Genomic DNA, 20,926 nt, shown 5'->3' with positions numbered 1-20,926 from the left:
AAAAGGAGGCGGAGAAGCACTCGCGCTTGAATGCTATTCATCGACACGGTAAAGAGCATCACCGCTGGTACGCAGGGAGTTGCTCGCCGGTTGGCCTTTGAGCGCTTCGCGACGGATCAGCAGAAGACGACGGCCCGGCACCGACGCCATACCCGGTCAGCTCCTCTTCGTCCTCGTTGAACACCGGTGCGCTCGGCTCGGCATCCGTCTCGGTCGCAGGGCCCGGGTCGCCGGACCGCTCCATGTCTTCCGGGAATTCCGGCGGCGCGCTCGCCTCGTTGATCAGGCGCTGGCGCTCGAGCTCTTGCTTGTCCTCGGCTGGAAAGGCAGCCGAGCCGTGTAGGTCATCCTCGCTCGGGGCAGATGGTCCTGCAGCCGCCTCGTCTTCCGTGGGCGCTGAGGGCCCAGCAGTAGGGGGGAGACGGAGCGGCTCCTGTGCATCGTAAATATTGTCGTCGTCTGGCGCCGAGGCTGACGAGGATGGACCAGCAGCAGAAGGCTGGCTCGGCAGAAGGCGCGTTTCCGCCTGCCGTATGCGCTCCTTTTCCGACATGTTGCGGGAATCAGGCATTTGTGGCTGCGGGATGTAGGCTGGGGCAGCCTCGCGCGAGTAGCCATTGGCGTGACTATGCGTGTGATAATCGGGCTGGGACGGTCCTGAGGGGCCCGCGCGAGGGCGAGGGGGCTGCAAGAATGGCGGCTGCGAGGCATAGTTGCGGTCACTTGGAGTTGTGGTATATATGGCGGGAGATCCGGCAAGCGCTGGGCGCTCATTCAATTCGGCACGGATTATTTCATCCTCGTCACTTTCCGGCACGCGTGGTGGTGGATGACGGGGTGATATTCGGAGAGGCTTCCGCCGCCGAGAGCTGTCGACTGTGCCCACGACTGTTTCCATAGACACCGAAACGACGCCTTTTTGGCGCCGGAGCGGAGTCGTATCGATAATATTGGTTGCTACTCGTGGGCCATAGGCATTGTCGACGCCAGACGTCATGTACTGGCCCAGGCGAGTCGTAGCCTGTTGCCCGCCTTGAAGCATCTGGCCCGAGAGCCTGCCACCCAAGTCGACAATGACTTCGATGTGATAGCGGAAGCTGACCATGGCGCCAGGAACGCCTCGTATCGTGGGAAATGCGTCATCTGGAAGCTTCAGTGAGCATGTCACCGACGCATGCAGCGATGAAGGGTCGATGATCAGCGGCGCCGTATTCTGGTCCAAGTCTTTGCGAAACATGCTCGTCGAACCTGTTGATGACAGCGACAAGCCAGCCAGTCCTGTTCTTGACCTGGGGTATCCGTCATCGCCAATAGCTTCAAGGTCGTTTCCGGAAAACAGCGACGCAGCTGGCGCAGAGTCGATTTTGCTCTGGCGAAACAATGTCACAATGACGCCCGTCAAACTTTTCAAACGCTTAATGTGTTGCACGGATACGCGAACGGAAACCATGTCGCCAGCCAGACAGCCACCCTTGACCAGTTCAATTGTTGCGGTAATGGTTTTGTTGTCGACAAGCTTTTGCTTCGAAGGCGACTTGAACGTAGATGCGTGCGAGAGTGGCGTGACGTCGCTGCGACTCACGGCAGTGCTGATACTACGAGCGCTTTCGCCGCTAATTTCACTCCGCACGTCAATCTGCGTAGGCGGTCCGCGACTGCTTTCCGGGTGCGTGCTGTCGCGCGCAGAGTCAGGGGTGGCGCTTTGTTCTACTGAACCTGCTTCGGAGGTGTGATCATTAGGTGCGCCGGTCGATGGCGGCTCTGGGACGATAACCGGCGGCTTATCGAGTATGGTGGAACGTTTCCGCCGTGTACGCTTCGAAATGGGCTCGAGGAATATCGTCCGCGATCGCGGGGGTGGTAAGTGACCAATGTCAATCTTTTCGAGAAGTAGAACACGCTTGTCGCATGACATGGTGGGAGCAATGGCAGTCGGTCTCGTCAGTGTCGCTGTAATCATGTATGATACAGTACCGCGTTCAAACTTGAAACGAATTGTCAGTGGTTTTGCCTTGGAGGCGTCGAAGTGCACGTGGTATCATACGTCAATGCTGCTTGGGAGGCCAATGTCGGGGAAGATGAGCTCAAAGCCAAATTCATAGCGCCCGGCTTCGAGCCGACCCTCGCCAGCGAGAACTTGCTCGTCCTGGAAGAGGCTGGCGAGGCCATTGCCGTGGTACTGGGGCAGTTCGGAGATGCCTCCGCGCGGCGGTACGGGGGAGCCACTAGCCTTGGCCTTGGCGGAGGCATCCTTGAAAACGTGAATATAGCCGTGGAGGGCGACGACGAGATGCGTGATGCGGATCGGCTTGACGACGGCAATGTTGACGTGGCCGCGAACGGCGTCGCCAGCGCTGTACGTCCTGTGCGGCTCGTCGGGGCGAATGTGAAAGTCGACGACGTTGCGATTGCGAGAGCGTATGGTAAAGGAGGGCAGGTTAAGGCGCGACAAGAGAGCGGAGGTGCGCGATGTGGAGGTGTTGGAGGTGGACGAGTTGATGGATGGCGGCGCGGCGGGTTTGGCGGACGACGAGGGCGCAGAGGCGGCCGCATTGTCGTGGGCGGCGCTGTTTCGAAGCGCGGCCGTTGAAGCTATCGCGCCGGCGGGAGCAGCAGCGGCGACTGGAGACGACGCCGGCGGCCTGCTGGAAGCCGCCGCCGCCGTCGCAGCAGCAGCTGCTGTCGTCTTTGGATCGTCCTCGGAGGGTGCGCCGGCGTTATTCGCGTTGCTGCTGCTGCTGCTGATGCCGCCGCCGTGGTGCGAATCTGCGGCGGCGAGTGGCATGGGCGGCGACGTCGACGAGCGGGAGGCTGCAGACGCGTGGTCATGCGCAGAGGACGAGCGTCGACGGCAGGGTCCAGAGCCAAGAGAGGGTGAAGCAGCACAAGGCGTCGGAGGGGTTCATATGTGCAAAGGTACGGATGCTCTGGGCTAGAACCATACACCGAGGATTGTTTTAGAAAAAAAGGTGGACAAGTTTCGTGGGTTGCAAGAGAGGGGGGGGATGGTTGATGATCCGAGAGCAGGGAAATGGTCCGGCTAGCTGTCGTTGGTCTGATTCCCTGGTGGGCTGTGTGGTCTGCGGTTTGGCTTCCGTTTCGAGACGGAGTAGGCCCTGCACCACAAGCTGCAGAGGCGCTGCGGTGGTTTTGATTGCGAACGGCGTCTATACTGAGCAGCATTGACTTTGTCTCTTTATTTCTTTTCACCATCTCCCTTTTGGGGAATGCTTGATCTGGCTATCACGGCAGCTGCTCTGTTGGGCGGCGTATATTAGCAACGGCAGGGGTCCCGGGGATTATCAAAGGGCCGACTAACAAACAAACTGGCCAGCCAATGGCAAAGTAGTGAAGCACATTCCCAGAGAGATGGAAAAAAAAATCGAGCTCAGCAACAGCTCAGTAAAAAGTAGGGCTAGGATGTTCCCAAGGCTGCAGGTGGTGATGTCGTTTGGGGGGCGAAGGGGGGCAAGGCTTTGAGAGGCTGTGCCTGAGAGTGCGAACTGGAGAGTTTGGCCAGGTCCTGCAGGCTGGGGTGGCTGAAGACTGCAATTGGGGGCATAGGTATTTGGCGGGCGAGCGGGCGGCTTGGTTAAGGTGGTGGCACTGGTGGCTTGAACATGAGGCGAGGCTGCATGCAGCTCGCTGAACGGGCCATCAACGGCGCAGTGGTGGGGGAGGACAGCAACCAGCTGGCAACTGGGCAGTGGTGGTGGCCAGGAAAACCTTGCTCTAACTACTTGCGTGAGTAAATAGGTACTAAGGTAGTTAGGCATTCTCAACAATAAATAATTTAAACATCATTTCTGGCATGTCGACCTGTCAGTTGTCGTAGGTCCCTAGTGGGCAGTCCCGGTGGGGGCTCAAAGTCGAATTGCCCCAGCTCGCCACGATGGCCTGAAAAGGTACCTAAAAAAAGGCACCTACCGCCACTTGCTCCAACCCAACGGCAACGGCAATTGCCCTCTAAACTGTCTCTCACCAGCCACGGAGTGGGGTGCAGGACGTCGCTATCGCCAGGTTACCGTGATAACGTTGCTCTCGCTTACACGCAGACCATATTAACCCCCTCAAATCCTCCTCCTCCAACAACGGCTCCGTAGCAATGAAACAGAAAGAAAAAAAGAAACCCTTCATTTACCGTCTTCTCCACCATCTGCAGGAAGAAAGAAAAATCCTGGTCCGTTCAAACCTGCATCGATGCACGCCCGCCCGCCCACTACCGCCACCAGAAAGCTGAACTCTACATACAACATACAGCGACGATCCTTGATCCATGCATGCATTACAATATCCCATCAGAATCGAGACAATGCCGGATGCCAAGTTTGCCAACCGATTTGGGCCGGCTGCAGATGATGCCAACGCCCGGTTGTACCACGAACCGGAAGCCAAATCACAGCATCACAACGGCGACGGCGCACGAGAAGCCAGCCCTCGTCCGTCTCATCTTCCACGCCAAGGAAAATGGAAGCCTCCAAAGAAGAAAGGGCATTCCCGTCGCCAAGACCCCCGTTGGCATCAGGATTACTATAATAATAGAGTTGCAAGTACTAAAGACTATCGAAACCGCCGCAGATGAGCAACCCCCAGTAGCGCCGGCCGCTAGTCGCGACATCCCTGGCTGTCCTCCATTATTATCAGGTTCGCACCTCCCGCTCTTGACCAGGCTTCCCCTCTTTCTCCTGATTGACTTTGACTTTCCCTCGTACGTTCCATTTTGTATTATTTTATGCATCGTACTCTCATCCTCCTCCTCGTCCCGATGCTCTGTGCTGCACGGTAAGCGACTGACATGTGAAGCCTTGGGTAGACTACCTAGGGGAAGCGGAACGAAAGCAGAGGTACATAGCAACAACACATCCCGCAAGTGTTGATAATAAAGGAGAAAGGTTGGGCAATTTTGAGCCTCCGGAAAAATAACACGGCGCCACAACTGAAGCACGCTACTGCATGGCTTCTCGTGTCACTCAACATCTCGCCTGCCGGCCGCCGCACGCACACCAAGCCGGGCGAGAGAGTTGCAGATGACCGCGTTCTCTTGTTAGTCGGGCATCGGGCGACAGAACAAGCAAAAAGAGTGTACACCATCCTTGACCGCGAGATCCGATGCGTAAACAATGTCGGATCGTACGAATAGTTACATAATCCACCAATTTCGATCGTCAACAGCTATCGGCGCGCCCGCATCTCCCCCTCCAAGCAATCCGGACAGAACCGTGTCGCTGTCGACATGTGCGACTTTCGCTTTGCATCGTTGCATCGCAGAAAAGTGACCGTCATGCACACACACACTCTCTCTCTCTCGTCAAACAATACAATGCAACCACGGGCCACGGGCCACGGTTGTACGGAGCTTGTCGCAGCGAATGGACGATCACAGGGACCAGGGTCTCGCCGGAACGCATGTGCACCAATCAGCAGTGTGCTGGTATGTACGAGATGGGATTCAAAGCACATCAGAAACCGATAGGTATTTTGACAACATGAATCGCCGTTATTCGTTATTTCACATCGCTATGAGCCGGGTGTACACCAATCTCGGCTACAACATGTCATTGGGCACCTGCCACGATTCATTCACCAGCGTCACGCACATGCACGTCATTGGCGATGATCAAATCAAGCCCGATAATAATTTTATGCATTTACAAGTAACTATGATATCCGTCATCCATGCGGGATTCCCTCAAGAGCCCAAACAAAAACCTGGTCCTTCATAATACATGCTGCCAGAAACAAAAACGCCAGCCTGGTCCTTTACATGCTTGCTCCGAGAAAAAACAAAGGCGCCGTGACCCGTTTTCCAAATGCGCCAAAAATCCAAAATAAATCCAAATATACAACTAGTCCAATGCGTCCCCGTGCAAGATGCTAGCCAAAATTCCCGAGCCAATGCCGTCCGCAATCGACTCCAAGTCCTTCTCTGTCACGCAGCTCGCAATGCGCTTGTCGTCGCCGCTCGCCAACACACCCTTGCGGCCACGCTTGCTAGGCGTCAGCGGAGTCACAAAGCTTCCGTTCTTGCCGTCAACCGCATTGACGAGGCCCAGTGTCTCCAGGCTGCCCATAACTTCGCGGAACTCGGAACTTGACAGAGGGTGAAGCACAGAGTCGCGCGTGCATAGACGGCAGTAGGCGTCGAAGAGCTTCTTGATAGTCGGTGCCAATGATTGCGTCTTGCTCGGTGTACTCGGCATACCGAACTTGAACTTGGTTCGCAGGTGGTTCTCGTAGGCAACAAGTGCGCATAGTGCCACCTTTTGTTGCAGGTTCAGAGTCTTGAGTCGCTGTGTAGTACCGTTGCTGAATGCTGCCGCAGTCACCTTGTTCAGGTGACCAATCGAGGCACGAGGGGCTGTTTCGGCTGTCAGAGCTTTGAGGGAATTGCTCATAATTTGTACAATGCTGCGTCCTCCCCTGGGTGCTCCGTTGATGTTCTCGCCCAGAGGTCGCTTCGAGGGTGTCATTTGAAGCATAGTCTCCCTTGCTTCTTCCTCGTGTCTAGATCGTGTCTCGTTCTCAATTAAATCCAATGCTCTTCTGCAAATCTCAAACGCCTTGCGAAGGTCTCCCGTCTGACTCGAAACCTTGCGGGAGCACAGTTCAATGGCAGCGGGGTGAATAAATGGTACGTAGTTTTCTTGACCTTGAGGCATCAAAGACTTGAGGCGAGTGGTGATGATGTTCTTGACTTGGGCAGCGGTGTAAGGAAGGAACGCAAGCAGCTCGGGCTTGAGATTTTTGGACTTGAGGCGCGGGAGGAATCGGTCTGTGAGATCCAGTGCGTTGGCAATGCCGACGAGAAGAAGCTTGGATGACTTGTGCAGGGACCATTCAAAGACACGGTACAAGCTTTCCAGGCCCATGGTGAGAATGTGGTCAATTTCGTCGAGGGTGACCAGATAAGTCGTGGCAATTTCGCTCTTGGGATAGAAAGCATTTTGAAGGGCCACTACAGCGTCAGCCTCCGTCATGCCCTCTGACAGTAGACCCATGCCATCGAGAAGTGTTGTGTACAGATCCTTGGACGACTTCACGCTCATGCAGTTGATGTAGACTGACTTGACACCGTCCATTTGCGTGTAGTCTTGAATGAGCCCGGTAATCATTGCACTTTTTCCGGTACCAGGCGGGCCACTGACGTAGAGGCATCCATTCGGCGAGTCTGACGAGCATCGCTGCAGGAACGTCGTAAGTTGCAGACGTTCCTCGTCGCGACCAACCAGCTGGCCAGGCTCCGCTCCGCGGGCAAATAATTGACGAGCCGAGTGGTAGACGGTCTGCAATGTGGTGGGAGATAGTGGGGAGTGCGGTGTCAGTCGCTTGAAGAGCTTGCCAGCCGACATGACGGCATGTCGGGGTGTGGTGGGATACGCTGCCAATACATCGTGGTGGCGTGGCGTCGACGGTGTGACGGGGTTCTTGGCGGAGGGTTGAGAGATGGAACGCTTTCTTTTGCTTGGTGAGTCGTCGATCGCGGTCTTGATAACGATGGGGCTGGCAGTAGCGTCGGTAATGACGATTTGGGGATCCTCGTTCTCGTCGTTGTAGTCGACAATGGCGGCACACGAGCGGCGAGGTCGCTTGGAAGGAGACTCGTTTGCATCTGGAGAAACAGGTAAGCACGATTGCCAACAAGAAGCCGCGCCTGCTTGCGCAGGAGAATACACACCATATGCTACCGCACGGCGGGATCTCTTTCCCAGAGTTGAGGGAGCCATTGGTGTGGGACCCGGGGCTGGATGCTTCCTGCCAATCGAAGAATGCTGAGATGAAGATGCGCTTGCTAGTGATGGACAAGATGCTAGTAATGCGAGATGCAAGTTGCAAGAGACGATGAACCTTTGTGAAAGAAGAAATGCCAGGATGGAAATGCGGTGGGAAATGACATGCAGCTAACAGAAAACCAGGTTGCTGTGGAAAGCCTTACAAAGGGAGCGAGGATTAAGTAGAGCCGCCCGCGCCACGACCAGGGTCGCGCAAGGGCGGGACGAACCGTGTTCGAGGCGCGTCGCAACGCGCAGAGGACGCGACCAAATCCATTAAAGTGCTGGTCTGTGCGCCTGAAATCTGAAAGCAGACTTGGTGTGGCGCGGACGTGGCTAGTGTAGCATCACGTGTTGGGATTAATACTTGGAAAGGGAGTAAAGGAAGACGATCAACAGAGGTACGAAAGTATTGAAAATAAAAGAACAATGTCTGAGAATATATTACAGAATATCCTGAGAGAGCATACTTTCTTTTCCTCCTTGCTGACATCAAATGCGGCGGGCGGGGCATTCTGAAATCAGTGGCCAAGGCAGCTTGGAAGTCAGTGACGACATCGTAAATCAGCCGACACTGTACAAGGTGTTGCGCACTTGACTGCATCAACCAGCCTTTCACGAAATCGTCGACTGCCATCCGCAATCATGACTACGTACATTCCCTCTCTCACGCTGCCTATTGCCGCCTTTCAGCATTCGGCGACGTCCGTTCTGCTGCCCATCGCCTTTGGTACTGCCATCGGCTACAGCACCAAGCGCAAGTAGTCCCACGTCTCCCGCCGCAGCGCCATCGTCTCACACCTTCACAGCGGATAAAACGGTCAAGACGTACTTGGCGCTCAAGCAGCCTCCGCTGCACCCGCCTGCCTATGTATTCGGTCCTGTCTGGACCGTTCTCTACGGGTGCGCCTGTTCCTCCTCTTCCGCCGCTCCGTCCACTAACAAACATATCATGTCAAGTCTTATGGGCTACGCCGCGCACCGGGTCGCCTCGGCCGGCCTCTCGTCGCTCGCCTCGCCGGCCACGGTCGCCACCACCAAGCACTCGCTGACCGTGTACACGATCCAGCTCGGGCTCAACCTGGCGTGGATGCCAATCTTCTTTGGCGCGCGCCGCCCCATCGAGGCCACCGCCGACCTCGTCGCGCTCCTCGGCCTCAACGGCTGGCTCGCCTACACGTGGAGCACCATTGACGAGACGGCTGCGTGGCTGCAGCTGCCGTATCTTGGCTGGCTTGCGTTTGCGACCTATCTGTCGGCGGGCACCGGCTACCTCAACGACTGGGACATGTCGGACGAGGCGCTCGAGGCTACGAAAAAGACCCAGTAACTGCACAGTGGACGCAGCTTGAACGCGTTCTGTTGAAAGTCGTATCAGCCTTTACTTTTATGGAAACAAAATGTAACCCTATGTCCGTTCTATGCTTTGCATCTACCTTTATTTTGAAAGAAGCCTATTATCCAAACCAATACGCCAAAACATGCAGCCGTATATAATAAAATGCAAAGATATGCGTGATCATGAAGTGCAGCGCACTACACTGCGATTACAAAGGGAAATTTCTCTTGAGTCCGTCAAAGACCATGAAGATGAAGGCGGAGCTGGGCGCGGATCGCAGACAAGTGATGCCGCACCCACGATATAGGCCGCGCACGCCTGACTGGCGCCAGATGGCCGACCCCTCGGCCCAAAAAGACGGTTTCTCGCCCGGTATTCCTAGCGGTGACGTCTGCATGCGCGACTTGATGGTATCGGCGGGAAAGAAGAGAAAGTTGTACGAGACACCGGCCGACGCGCCAGCAACGGCCTGCTGCCACAACGGCAGCGGCGTGGCGCGGATGCGCTCCTGCTCCGCGGCCGAGGCCGCTTTCTTGGTCGCCAGGGTGTAGAACATGGCCGTGACCGTCTCCTTGGCGCCGAACCAGGCCGCGGAACCACCCGACTCGCGGATCAGCGTGCCCATCTGGCCGTGCCAGAAGCCGCGCAGGCCATCGTGGCGGAAAATGTTGCGGACAACGGCGAGCGGCTTCAGGCCGACATTCGACGCGCCGCCGCCGGGCACCTGAATCTTGCACTTGACGAGCTCAATCGGCGTCAGGACGAACGAGGCGAGGGCGCCGGCAAAGGCGCCGGTGCTGTAGAGTGCGGGGAGGGACAGCGGGGTGTCGCGGCGCGCGAGGCCGCTGGCGTAGAGCCCCTCGCGCCCGAGCGACTCAAAGATGAACAGGCTCGACGTCTCGGCCGCGGCACCGACGAGCGGCGCGCTGATGCCCCGGTACATGCCGAGGAAACCGTCGGCCCGCAGCGACTGGCGGAAGCAGTCGAGCGGGCCCTTGTAGCGGAGGGGCAGGCGGTCGGGCTGGCTTTGAAGGCGGACCTTGACGGTGTCGAAGGGGTATTCGATGTATTTTCCTACGATGCCGGCAATCTGCACATGAACAGCATAGTTAGCCAAGGAGTCTTGCACATGAGGTGTGCCGGGGCACAGGTGGTTTTGTCCCAGACGTACAGAGCCGTAGAGGATGCCCTCGGCCGTCTCTTTTGCTGCATTCCTGACGGGCAAGGACACCTCCGGCGCCATGATGACGGGAGGGGCTTCGATAGCGACGGCGGTCGGATTCATGCTCGGTGATCGAGGCCGAAGCGGAGTTTATCGCTGGTATTATCGGCGGTGTGGATTTTTTTTTGGATTTTTTTTCTCCTGTCGCTCCTCAAGCCGCCAGCGCGATGCCGTCGGGCAGTCAGCGCCTGGGCCAAAACGGAGGTCGTACCGCCTAGGAGGTTTGTTGAACGCTGTCACGGCGCAGCAAACTTGTAGTTGCCAAATCGGGGAGTTGTAGCAGGATCGCGCGCCCTTTTGTTCAATGTGTCGCACAAAAAATGGATGGGTTGCGATACCGGGGCCGTATTTTCGTCACCGACTGACTACTAGGTAGTGCCGTGTGTAAGGGTGATGAAATGATGCTAGATCCGCCACTGCACGGCCGCAGCGATAAGAACCAGGAGAGGGAAAAACCGGATGAAGAAGTGAGAAAAAATAGAGGTAAGAGAGATTATGGAAGAGGGGAGCACGGAGGGTTTATTATAACTACAACGGCCAACCCGAGCGGCTAGTATTTCTCTCAGATCCCCCTGGTGGGTGGCCACATTGGGCAAGCATAGCCAAACCCCCACCACCAACAAGAGGCCCGAAATTTACAGGACGAATTTTGGAATTTGCAGGACACCATACTAGAAGACCATGCACATGCACCAACAAGGCGGTCGAGAAGCACGCGCGACGTCCGAAACGAAACGGACGGTGGATCAAGAATCGGCATCTGCCAGCCGTCGATTTTTGTTCGCGGTCCTGTTTTATAATTTCATTGCCCAGGTAATAATAGTTATTGATTTAGCTTAATGCTTTTCTGGTCCCTGTCATTAGTGCGGCCGACTGCCAATCCTACTGTGTACGACAGTGCTGACAGCGAACACTAGGCGCAGCCCGGTTGTATGTCGGCCATCTACAAAGGAAGCTTAGCTTCACGCAGGACTTCTCTCACCGGCTTGTCCTGATGTACTTTGTTGTACCGCCATGAGGCATTTCCTGGGACGAGAATTGGGCAGTGCAGTGAGCGAATACCGTTGCAGCGCTCTCCTGCGATATGTCGCCATGGCCTCGAATACTACACCGTTCAAGCCTCAAATGACGTAGCGTAGCTCTGCCTCGGCTGGATGTCACCCACACATACACACAGATGCACATCATGCTATTTCCATGCAATATAGTATTCCAAAAATCACCATGTTTCTCAGAGCCGACTAACCGGAATCGTACAGTCCACCAAAACTAAACACGCAACGGATGAGCCGCTTAGCCGGGTTTGCGCACGCAGCTTCTCTCCCAAACAAGTGCTATCTGATCATGAAAACGTGCCCATGTTACAACATAAATCGTTCCCCTCCATTTCCTCCCTTCTTGTCCCTCCCCTGTCGCGTCACGCTTCAATCTCTCTTTTTTGACTTCTTGGGTGACTTGGGCGACGCAGGACGGCCGGCCTCCTTCTTCTCTGCCGGCTCGTCGTCGTCGCGGTCGCGCTTCTCGGCGTACCACTGGCCGGCCTGGAGCACCAGGACACCGATGAGGACCAGGGCGAGTATGGTGTTGCTGGCCGACATGACGCGCAGGCTGTCCTCCTTGCCCAGGATGTACTCGCCGTCGCTCTCGCCGCGACGCGTCTTGGCGAACTCGGGCTGGTCCCAGACGCCGTCGGTGAGGGCGCGCAGGCCGCGCACGATGTTGGTCATGTAGGTGGCGGCGCCAATCACGTAGAGGATCAGGGAGGCGCCGTCAAAAAGAAAGTTGGCCTCGGAGGGGCGGAACAGCTTGATGAGGAGACCAGCAAAGGCGACAAAGACCATGATGTTCAGCATGCGGTGGATGAGGGGCGGCGCGGCGTGCATAAACTTGAGGTGCACCTCAAGCTGTGGGAGAAAGTCGGCGGCGAGCGGCTCCTTGCTCCAGAGAAGGGGAAAGTCGTAGGGGAACGAGGCGAAGAGGATGCCGAGGAAGAAGCAGGTAGCTGGGAGCAGCAGGTTAGCAACGACCGCCGCGCGGGTTACAGAGCTCCGTGGAGAATGGGCGCGCGAGGGAAAACATACGTCCGATAATCATGAGCGTCGCAAACGACCCGGATCCTCGGTAGTTGCTGGACCGAGTCGTCTTGCTCGAATCAACCCATCCGTCAAAGAAACCCATGGTGTTGGTATCGGTGTCGGTATTATGCGTGGGGAAAGAGGATCAAAATAATCACTTTCGAGTTGTGTAGGTTGTCGGGAGGGTGTAGTAGCGGTTGCGAGAAGACGCGTCTCTCTAATCGGGTATCGAAAAAGCAAGTTGGAGATAGAAGCTGCAAATTTCGAAGAGAAACGGCGTTGCAGAAGGATGAAAATATGCGGCCACGGATTGGACAGCCAAAGTTTGGGGGCGGCTCGTCTTCGCTTGGCTTGGGTTGCCTGGGCTTTAGGTTTTCGTGTGGCGTTTGCGTGGGTGGCGGAATATCACACTGCTGGAGAGACAATTCATTCGGTGTTTGCAGAGTCTTGAATCTCTCTACTGCTGTAAGCTCATCCCTCTATTCATTTGACTTGTTTCGTGTCTATTCCAAATCCTTGGCTTTGTTTTCTCGAGTGTCCCAGTGTATTAGTTAGGTACCTGGTAACTACGGTAGGTAGAGCTCTTTTACCTACCTGTGGCACCCACTGTGGGGAAGCTGTGTTCAGCTGCACTTCAGCATTCAAAGAACCAGCGCCCACCAGGTGCAGCAACTCGATTGCAACTGTCAAGAAGTATTTAAATGAAACCGAGTATAAGCCATGAAGAAATCAAGCTGTCTTACAAAGACCTCACAAACTGCCACTAGCTGGTCCGTTATTTTCATGAATACGACATAGGCGGTAGCATAACTTTCAAAATAGACAATCTCCAATCAAAACACAAGGTCTGAGCTAACTAGCAAGGCAGTAACAGTCATTGATCTTTCAGTACTATCTACAGATCACGACTTCCTTGCTTTTTAACAAAAGAATATATAGAACAAAGTACAGGAGTTTCACGAGCTACCATACGTCTACTTGTGCTCCGCGCGCCCGCCACTCAATCATTACAACCGGAGGGAGCAGCCAGCGGCATATGGCATACCTACCTATGCAAGGAAATAATGGTCGCTTTTTAAAGCGCCCGGCATAATGACCGGCTCATTTTAGAATCTAAGGCCGTGCCGCAACCTCGACCAGGTATGTTTTGTGCAATTCAGAATTATGAGAGAAATGGCTGGCAGAACGGGGGGCGCTTCGAACGGTCAAGTGGTCGTGGAGGCAAGCGGAGGTACAGCCCAAGCGCGCCGGCGTCGACTGTTGTTGTCATGCTCACATAGATGCAAATAATTTTCTGAAAATTCAAGAAAAGCCCCCATGGTCTAGCTGGTTAGGGCATCGGTCTCATAACGTTTAGATTATGATCTAGTCTGCAGATTAGACATCCGAAAATCGTGGGTTCGATCCCCACTGGAGGCATCTACTCTTTCATTGAAAGTTCTTGGCTTTTCAAGTCTTCTTTTTTGTCCCCACTCAAGCCGAAAGTGGAGACGATCCATAGTTGCAGCAATGGGTAGCAGATTTTCATCAGCACCCCTGTGATATGAGGACGAATAATATTCTGGTATAGTAGCCCCAACTATCGCCACCAAGAACGACGCAATTTAGCGGGTACTTGACTGCATCGCGTGTACTGGTAAAAGAAGTGTTGAGCCCTGCGGCAACCTCCAGCGAAGGCCATCGACTGGCGGCTGGGCATAAGGGACCTCCAAGAAAAAGTCTTGGTTATAGCTTGGCGAGTGAATACCCGCGTAGGTTCTATTGCGAGTTTGAAGCAGAGGTTTTTCAGTCTCCGTATATGCTACGGGATGCTGCGCCAGTATGTTTTGATAATGTTGATGGAAATTGTAGTGATGATGGCTCGCGCCGCCAACTGCACCGAGGCAGCTCAGCATAACAAGTGGCAAAAATGTCTGCATTCCGGCTATGATATGGAGACAAATGAGAAGACGGGCTGCGTTGAAAGAAGGACCAAGGTGAGAATTACAAGTGAGAGTCAGGCGAAAACCAGCTCGCTTGTATGCTCATGAGAAGTTGCAGCCGCTTACATGGCCATCGACAACCAGCCCAGAGAGACCAAGGCAAGATACAAGCAGCCCGTTCCGGAGGCTGGCTAATAATGAAGCAATAATAGTTCACCCCGCAAAACTCGAGCTGTTGCCACGATCTACACAGCGGGAGGCGGTCCGGAAATCAGGCTCTGCTCAAAACAAGTGTTTGCCCCGGCCAGCTTGTAAGGCTTGCCGTCCTAGCCGTTTTCGTGGATTGGATTTCAAAGCAGATTGTAGATGCCAGAGCAATAACATGGGGCAACTAAACGAGCAACCTCGACAGAGCGGGCGCACCGCTCTGCGTCTTGTCCAGGTCAACTTTCACTCTGAATTATACCCCTCGGTTTCGACAAGTTTTCTTGACTGCCCGCTTTGCAAACTTTGCTCTTCCCTAGGTTTCGGCACGCGCGTCCTGATCGCAAACGTATTCCAAAAAAAAAGTCATGAACGACAAGGTAGACGAAAGGGTAACCGCGGCGAGAAGCAGCAAACTCCCACCCTGTTCCGTACAGTATGTCCAAGTTGTTTAGCAGGGGCGAATTTATACCAGGACCAGTAGTGTTAGACCAGAATCAAGCCTTTAGATTGGCGTGTATAGCAAGTTTGCTTTTTAGCAATGTATTATACTGGTGGTAGATCTGCTCCATTTCACCAACTAGCGGGCACCTTTCCCTTATATTCGTCCCCAGAAGAAGGAAAGGTTATTTTCTTGATGTTCTTGTTAGAGAAAGAATTCTAAAGCCAGTCCGGACGCGGACGCAGACGCAGACATCCGTCATACAAAAGCCGACTTGCAAGTGGGGCTGGCGCTCAGCCGTGCTGCTTGATTCGGCTGAAATTTCCTAACACCCAACCAGTTTTGGTCTTGACATCATTTTCCAGCGCTTGCATATTCGGTTTTCGCAATCCAGAGCTTGCTGCATACCCGCAGGCCATTCAGTATCGCTTTTGAAAACGATACGCCTTGCCACCAATTCGAAATTCGGGAGATACAAGGGGAGCTCTTTCGACAGAGCCAACAGAGATTCCCAGGAGTACGCACCGCGACGCAAGCGTCTCGCAGTCTTCAAACATAGAACATTCACCAACACAGGCTTATTTCTAGTGCCTCGCTGAGCCACCGCGAGAGCAACCGTCCACCAGCAAGATGGTTCGGCCAAGAGACTCACGCTCACCAAGCCTGGCGGCCGGCCACGGCGGTCGTCGACAGCGTGACGACCGACGACCACGCGATCGTCGCGACGAAAGAGACCATCGTCGGCGCTCTCGATCGCGCTCACCTGAAGTACGCCAGCGCTTTACGCCCACTCACATGCGCAGCAAGCATTCTAACATACCATTATCTCTGCAGCAACGACATCGCGACCGAGACGGCGGCCGTGACCGTGACCAGTACCGCCGACGAGATCGCTCCCGCTCCCCCGACAGGGATCACGATCGCTACCGCGGTGGCCGTGACAGACGCCGCTCGCGAGACCGCCACGACGACAGAACCCGGTCACCCGGTAGCCGGCGCAACAGAAGCCGCGACGGCGACCGAAGACCGGATGACGCGCGTGGCAAAGACTCCCGAGGGGCTGACACTCGCAGCAATCGCAGTGACAGTCGAAACAGAAATACACCGCGTACAGAGAGTGGTCGAACCCCGGACGACCCCGCCAAACAGGCCCGCGACACCGCTGCCCAGACCGATGCCGATAAGAAAAAAGCAGAACGTCTAGCGAAGCTCGAGGCATGGAAGAAGAAGAAGGAATTGGAGGGACAGAAACAAAAAGAGGTCAACCCTAGTCAAACTCGCAATCTATTGGCAGAAATGGACAAGAAGGCCAGCGGTGCGCCTTCTGGTGCTGCCTCACCCGCCGTTTCGTCGGTTGCCTCCCCCACACCTGGCCCAGACTCTGGCAACGAATCTCCCGTGCGACCATACGCTGGCAAGTTCGATCCTAAGAGTATCGCAAAAAAGTCAGCCGCGAGAACACATGATTCTACGAAGTCAATCCTCGGTTCCATCAATACCGAGCAAGGAAAATTATCCGTGCCAGTTAAGCAATCCACAGCATCTGCATTGCCAGCCAATCGCGCCAAGACGAGCGGTTTCGGGTTCGGCAAGTCTCAGGGTGACGATAAACTTCCCAGCAAGCGAAAGCTCGACCTAGACGAGGAAGTCACTACGAAACGCCAGCTGACAAAACTGCCCAGCTTGCCAATCGAGGCAGACGACACACCATATGTCGACCAAGACGAGGGTGAAGACGACGAGGGCGGTGACGAATTCGCTGAAAACGAAGAAGAGGCTGCTGCTGCTGCCCGTGCCGCGCACGAGAAACGCCTCCAGGCTGAGGAAGAGGCCGCTAAAGAAGCAGGTGGTGACGAAGCCATGGCAGACGCGCCGGCCACGAATGGAACTGCTGAGACCGCTGAGGATACCGAGAATACTAAGACTGCCGAGACTGCTGGAACTGCTGGAGCTGCTAGCGCTGTCGAGGAAGAAAAGATGGAGGTCGATGAGGCGGAGGACGATGTGGACCCTCTGGATGCCTTCATGGATGACTTGCAGCAAAAGGAAGTCAAGCGCCGGCCCCCCAAAAAGACATCTACGGTTAAGAAGCTGCCAGAGCCCGAAGCATACTTTAGCGACAACGACTATGGATACGAGGTGGACAAAAATGCTGCCGATGCTAGTGCCGTTCTGGCCATGACAAACAAGCGCAAGAAAAAGGACATCCCTACTGTTGACTACAGCAAAATTGACATCCAGCCCATCCGAAAGAATTTCTGGGCGGAACCTGTCGAGCTCAGCGAGCTCAACGAGGCCGAGGTGGCAGATCTTCGAGTAGAGCTTGACGGCATCAAAGTCAATGGCAAGGATGTGCCGAAGCCTGTACAGAAATGGTCACAATGCGGTCTCACTCGACAGATGCTCGACGTGATCGATAGCATGGGGTTCGAGAAGCCAACGTCGATCCAGATGCAGGCGATCCCTGCCCTCATGTCTGGCCGCGATGTCATTGGCGTTGCCAAGACCGGTTCAGGAAAGACCATGGCCTTTTTGCTTCCCATGTTCCGTCATATCAAAGATCAGCCTCCACTGAAGGAATCAGACGGCCCTATTGGGCTCATCATGTCGCCTACGCGTGAGTTGGCCACGCAGATTCACCGTGATTGCAAGCCGTTCCTCAAGATGATGGGCATTCGTGCTGTCTGCGCCTACGGTGGTGCTCCAATCCGCGAGCAAATTGCCGAATTGAAGCGTGGCGCCGAGATTATCGTCTGCACACCCGGTCGCATGATTGATCTGCTCGCTGCGAACCAAGGACGCGTCACCAACTTGCGACGAGTCACCTACGTTGTCCTGGACGAAGCGGACCGCATGTTTGACATGGGGTTCGAGCCGCAGGTCATGAAGATTTTTGCCAACATGCGCCCCGATAAGCAGACAATTCTCTTCTCCGCCACCATGCCGCGGATTATCGACTCACTCACCAAGAAGGTGCTGAACAGTCCTGTGGAAATTACTGTCGGCGGGCGCAGTGTCGTGGCCAAGGAAATTGAACAGATTGTGGAGGTGCGCGATGAAAACACCAAGTTTCACCGTGTGCTTGAGCTCCTTGGTGAACTTTATGAAAACGACGAAGACGCGCGTACATTAATCTTTGTCGAGCGTCAAGAAAAAGCTGACGACTTGCTCAAAGAGCTCATGGTCAAGGGCTATCCGTGCATGTCCATTCACGGTGGCAAGGACCAGATAGACCGCGACTCGACGATTTCCGACTTTAAAAAGGGTGTCGTTCCAATCCTGATTGCGACATCTGTTGCTGCACGAGGCCTGGACGTTAAGCAACTAAAACTCGTCATCAACTATGATGCGCCCAATCATTTGGAAGACTATGTCCACCGCGCCGGTCGCACAGGCCGTGCCGGAAACACCGGCGTTGCTGTCACATTCATCACGCCGGAGCAGGAGAGCTGCGCGCCAGGCATCGCCAAGGCCCTGGAGCAGAGCGAGCAGCCGGTTCCGGAGCGCCTCAGTGAAATGCGCAAGGCGCACCGCGAAAAGGTCAAGACGGGCAAAGCCAAGGACACGTCGGGCTTTGGCGGCAAGGGTCTCGATCGTCTCGACCAGGAGCGCGAAGCCGCACGCATGCGCGAGCGCAAGACACACAAGGCGGACGGCGATGATGAAGAAGAGAAGAAGGAGGACAAGAAGGAGGAGGAGGACACCAAGCACGAGCGCGCCATTGGTGCCATCAAGGCGGCCGCGTCTGGCATCCAGTCCCGCGACGCCGGCAAGGCCGAGGTCGCCGTCAACGAGCCCGTCATCAAGACGTCTGGCGTCGTGGCCAGCAACCCGGGCGGCGCGGCCAAGGGCGGCAACAACCCGCTGGACAAGGTCAGCTCGGCCGTCAGCGCCATCAACACGCGGCTAGGCAAGGCCGGGCAGCTGCGCTCCGGGCAGCCGATTGACAACAAGGGCCCCGACGCGGGCGCCTTTCACGCGACGCTCGAGATCAACGACTTTCCGCAAAAGGCGCGGTGGGCCGTGACCAACCGCACCAACGTGGCCAAGATTCTCGAGGCGACGGGCACGTCGATTACGACCAAGGGCAACTTTTACGCCGCCGGCAAGGAGGTGCCCGAGGGCGCGGAACCGAAGCTCTACATCCTCATCGAGGGCGACACCGAGGTCGTGGTGGGCTCGGCGCTCAATGAGCTGACGAGGCTGCTCAAGGAGGGCACGATTGCGGCGGCGGACGCGGACAGCAGGGCGCCGGCGAGTGGCCGGTATACGATTACGTAATGGGCTTTCCCTGGTGGTTTGTGGGCGTTTTGAGTCGTTTGAACTGGAAAAAGGTTGTGAAACCTGATGTAATATCGAGGGAAGAAATTAGACGTATTCTTGTGTTATGGGCAAGGCGCGCATGATGGATCATGGGAGTAGTTGGGAAAATCTATTGCTAAAGTAACATTATTTGGGTCCGCCACTTCATCCTATAAACCTGCCATGAAGACTGGGGGTATTGTGCCGGTCGTGACACTTGGAAGCTCATCCCCGTCGTCAAAGATGAGGCATAGAGGGATTCAAGAAAGGTGACGAGCAACGATGCCAAGCCGCGCTTTTTGCTTCCCATCGTAGACGCGATAACCAGTCGCTGCCGATACCAGAACTCGGTGCGTTGGTAATTTATTGTGTTTTTTCCGGGTTCCAGAGTCAGCCCGTCTGGCCCAGGACCTGCCTATCATTCGCTTCAATCTCGCTGCGGCGTCTATCCTGCTCATCCCGTTCCTTGGCGGTCAGCACGCGCGCACCGCCCAGCTTCTTCTTCCTCTGCGCCTCTTGCTTCTTCCTGTCCTCCTCGATTGTCTGCCCAATCATCGTCAGCCAAAGTTGCCCCCCCGCGCGCGCGCGCCGACCGGCAACTCACACTCCATCTTTCCCTGGCCGCTTGCGACGCTGGTGTCGCGCCGCCGCTGCTGCCGCCCCCGACCACGCGCGCCTCGCTCTGGTACGTCTGTTTCGTCTTGGCTTGGGGCACCGACGCCTTGTGCGGCCGGGGCGGTGCTGAGCCGAGCGGGCGGCCCGGGCCCAGCCTGTCCTCGGGGTCCTGTTTACCGCAAATGTTGCCCATTAGATGTGAATTGATGAGTTGAGAAAAAGGAGGGGGGGTTAGGGATGACGAATGGTGGGATGCTCTGGAATGTTTTATGGTCGTTGAAAGTTGATGGGGGGAGGTGGGGGGGGGGAGGCGCGTGGCAAGGCGCTGCTCCGCCCGCTGCGGGCTTTGGTTTTATAGTGCAGGTGACGTTTGGCCTCGAGCGCCAAGCCCTGGACTTTGACCTTGCAATATCCCATCTTTTTGGGCTGCGAACTAGCTGATGAACCTGTGCGACTTTCTTCAATCAAGGTCGGGGGCTGCAAACTATCTCTCTTGTGCCCGACGTCGGGGAATTGACGTGAAACCGAAATCTTCTCGGGTGCTTGCATGGTTTATTCCATCTGACCAGTAGTTATGGCCAAATCCATCTTGGTATTGCAAACAACGTCTGGAGTTGTTGAGGACTACCTCTGGCTAATATGCTGCCCTTGAAACATGAATCAATGAAACATGACCTATTTTGTTCTGGTTGGCTACTCGAGGGCGTTTCTTTGAGACTCTGGTGTGATTAACGAATCATCGGACACCCGTCACGCCATCGCGGAAACCCGGATCTTAAAGCTGTTTTCTGCGATAGCCACAGATAATCACACTGCCGATATACTCACACCCTCTCATGTATGATGGTTCTTTCTCGCATATGGGATGACAAGAATCACCCCACCACGCTGGACTCCATAAATACAGTGTGTTTTGAGACTTGAAAGTTCATGACCGCCGACATGAAACCCTTTCGTGGGTTCCTTGGTCAAGCTCTTCCGGTTCGAAAGGTGAGGGATCCGGCGACGGTCCCGCTGGAAGTGGCGAGTTTCTTAG

The 20,926-nt window shown here is 55.4% G+C and overlaps 7 protein-coding genes across 7 annotated transcripts; 2 read left to right on the top strand and 5 right to left on the bottom strand.

The window, feature by feature from the left end:
- Positions 1-58: 58 nt before the first annotated feature.
- Positions 59-3,359, bottom strand: CCM_05909 (pH response protein PalF; the record flags this gene model as incomplete). The annotated part of the gene is made up of 3 exons (XM_006671053.1): positions 59-1,984; positions 2,045-2,811; positions 3,320-3,359. 3 exons carry the CDS (start codon positions 3,357-3,359, stop codon positions 59-61), a joined length of 2,733 nt encoding a protein of 910 aa, XP_006671116.1.
- A 2,487-nt stretch (positions 3,360-5,846) lies between these two features.
- On the bottom strand, positions 5,847-7,724 carry CCM_05908 (cell division control protein Cdc6; the record flags this gene model as incomplete). Its single annotated transcript, XM_006671052.1, has 3 exons — positions 5,847-7,181; positions 7,227-7,609; positions 7,676-7,724. The coding sequence occupies 3 exons, from the start codon at positions 7,722-7,724 to the stop codon at positions 5,847-5,849; spliced, it is 1,767 nt and encodes a 588-aa protein (XP_006671115.1).
- A 690-nt stretch (positions 7,725-8,414) lies between these two features.
- CCM_05907 (translocator protein) lies at positions 8,415-9,099 on the top strand (the record flags this gene model as incomplete). The annotated part of the gene is made up of 3 exons (XM_006671051.1): positions 8,415-8,499; positions 8,579-8,672; positions 8,730-9,099. 3 exons carry the CDS (start codon positions 8,415-8,417, stop codon positions 9,097-9,099), a joined length of 549 nt encoding a protein of 182 aa, XP_006671114.1.
- A 217-nt stretch (positions 9,100-9,316) lies between these two features.
- Positions 9,317-10,393, bottom strand: CCM_05906 (amino acid transporter arg-13; the record flags this gene model as incomplete). The annotated part of the gene is made up of 2 exons (XM_006671050.1): positions 9,317-10,198; positions 10,280-10,393. The coding sequence occupies 2 exons, from the start codon at positions 10,391-10,393 to the stop codon at positions 9,317-9,319; spliced, it is 996 nt and encodes a 331-aa protein (XP_006671113.1).
- A 1,361-nt stretch (positions 10,394-11,754) lies between these two features.
- CCM_05905 (secretory component protein shr3, putative) lies at positions 11,755-12,508 on the bottom strand (the record flags this gene model as incomplete). Its single annotated transcript, XM_006671049.1, has 2 exons — positions 11,755-12,332; positions 12,412-12,508. 2 exons carry the CDS (start codon positions 12,506-12,508, stop codon positions 11,755-11,757), a joined length of 675 nt encoding a protein of 224 aa, XP_006671112.1.
- A 3,095-nt stretch (positions 12,509-15,603) lies between these two features.
- Positions 15,604-19,254, top strand: CCM_05904 (DEAD/DEAH box RNA helicase; the record flags this gene model as incomplete). The annotated part of the gene is made up of 1 exon (XM_006671048.1): positions 15,604-19,254. One exon carries the CDS (start codon positions 15,604-15,606, stop codon positions 19,252-19,254), a length of 3,651 nt encoding a protein of 1,216 aa, XP_006671111.1.
- Positions 19,255-19,665: 411 nt separating this feature from the next.
- Positions 19,666-20,083, bottom strand: CCM_05903 (uncharacterized protein; the record flags this gene model as incomplete). Its single annotated transcript, XM_006671047.1, has 2 exons — positions 19,666-19,818; positions 19,880-20,083. 2 exons carry the CDS (start codon positions 20,081-20,083, stop codon positions 19,666-19,668), a joined length of 357 nt encoding a protein of 118 aa, XP_006671110.1.
- Between the last annotated feature and the right edge of the window lie 843 nt (positions 20,084-20,926).

This window comes from Cordyceps militaris (genome assembly GCF_000225605.1).
Source record: "Cordyceps militaris CM01 unplaced genomic scaffold CCM_S00004, whole genome shotgun sequence".
Classification (NCBI taxonomy): Eukaryota; Fungi; Ascomycota; class Sordariomycetes; order Hypocreales; family Cordycipitaceae; genus Cordyceps; species Cordyceps militaris.
The sequence above is the reverse complement of the archived record's forward strand: the minus strand, read 5'-3'. Positions and strand labels throughout refer to the sequence as shown.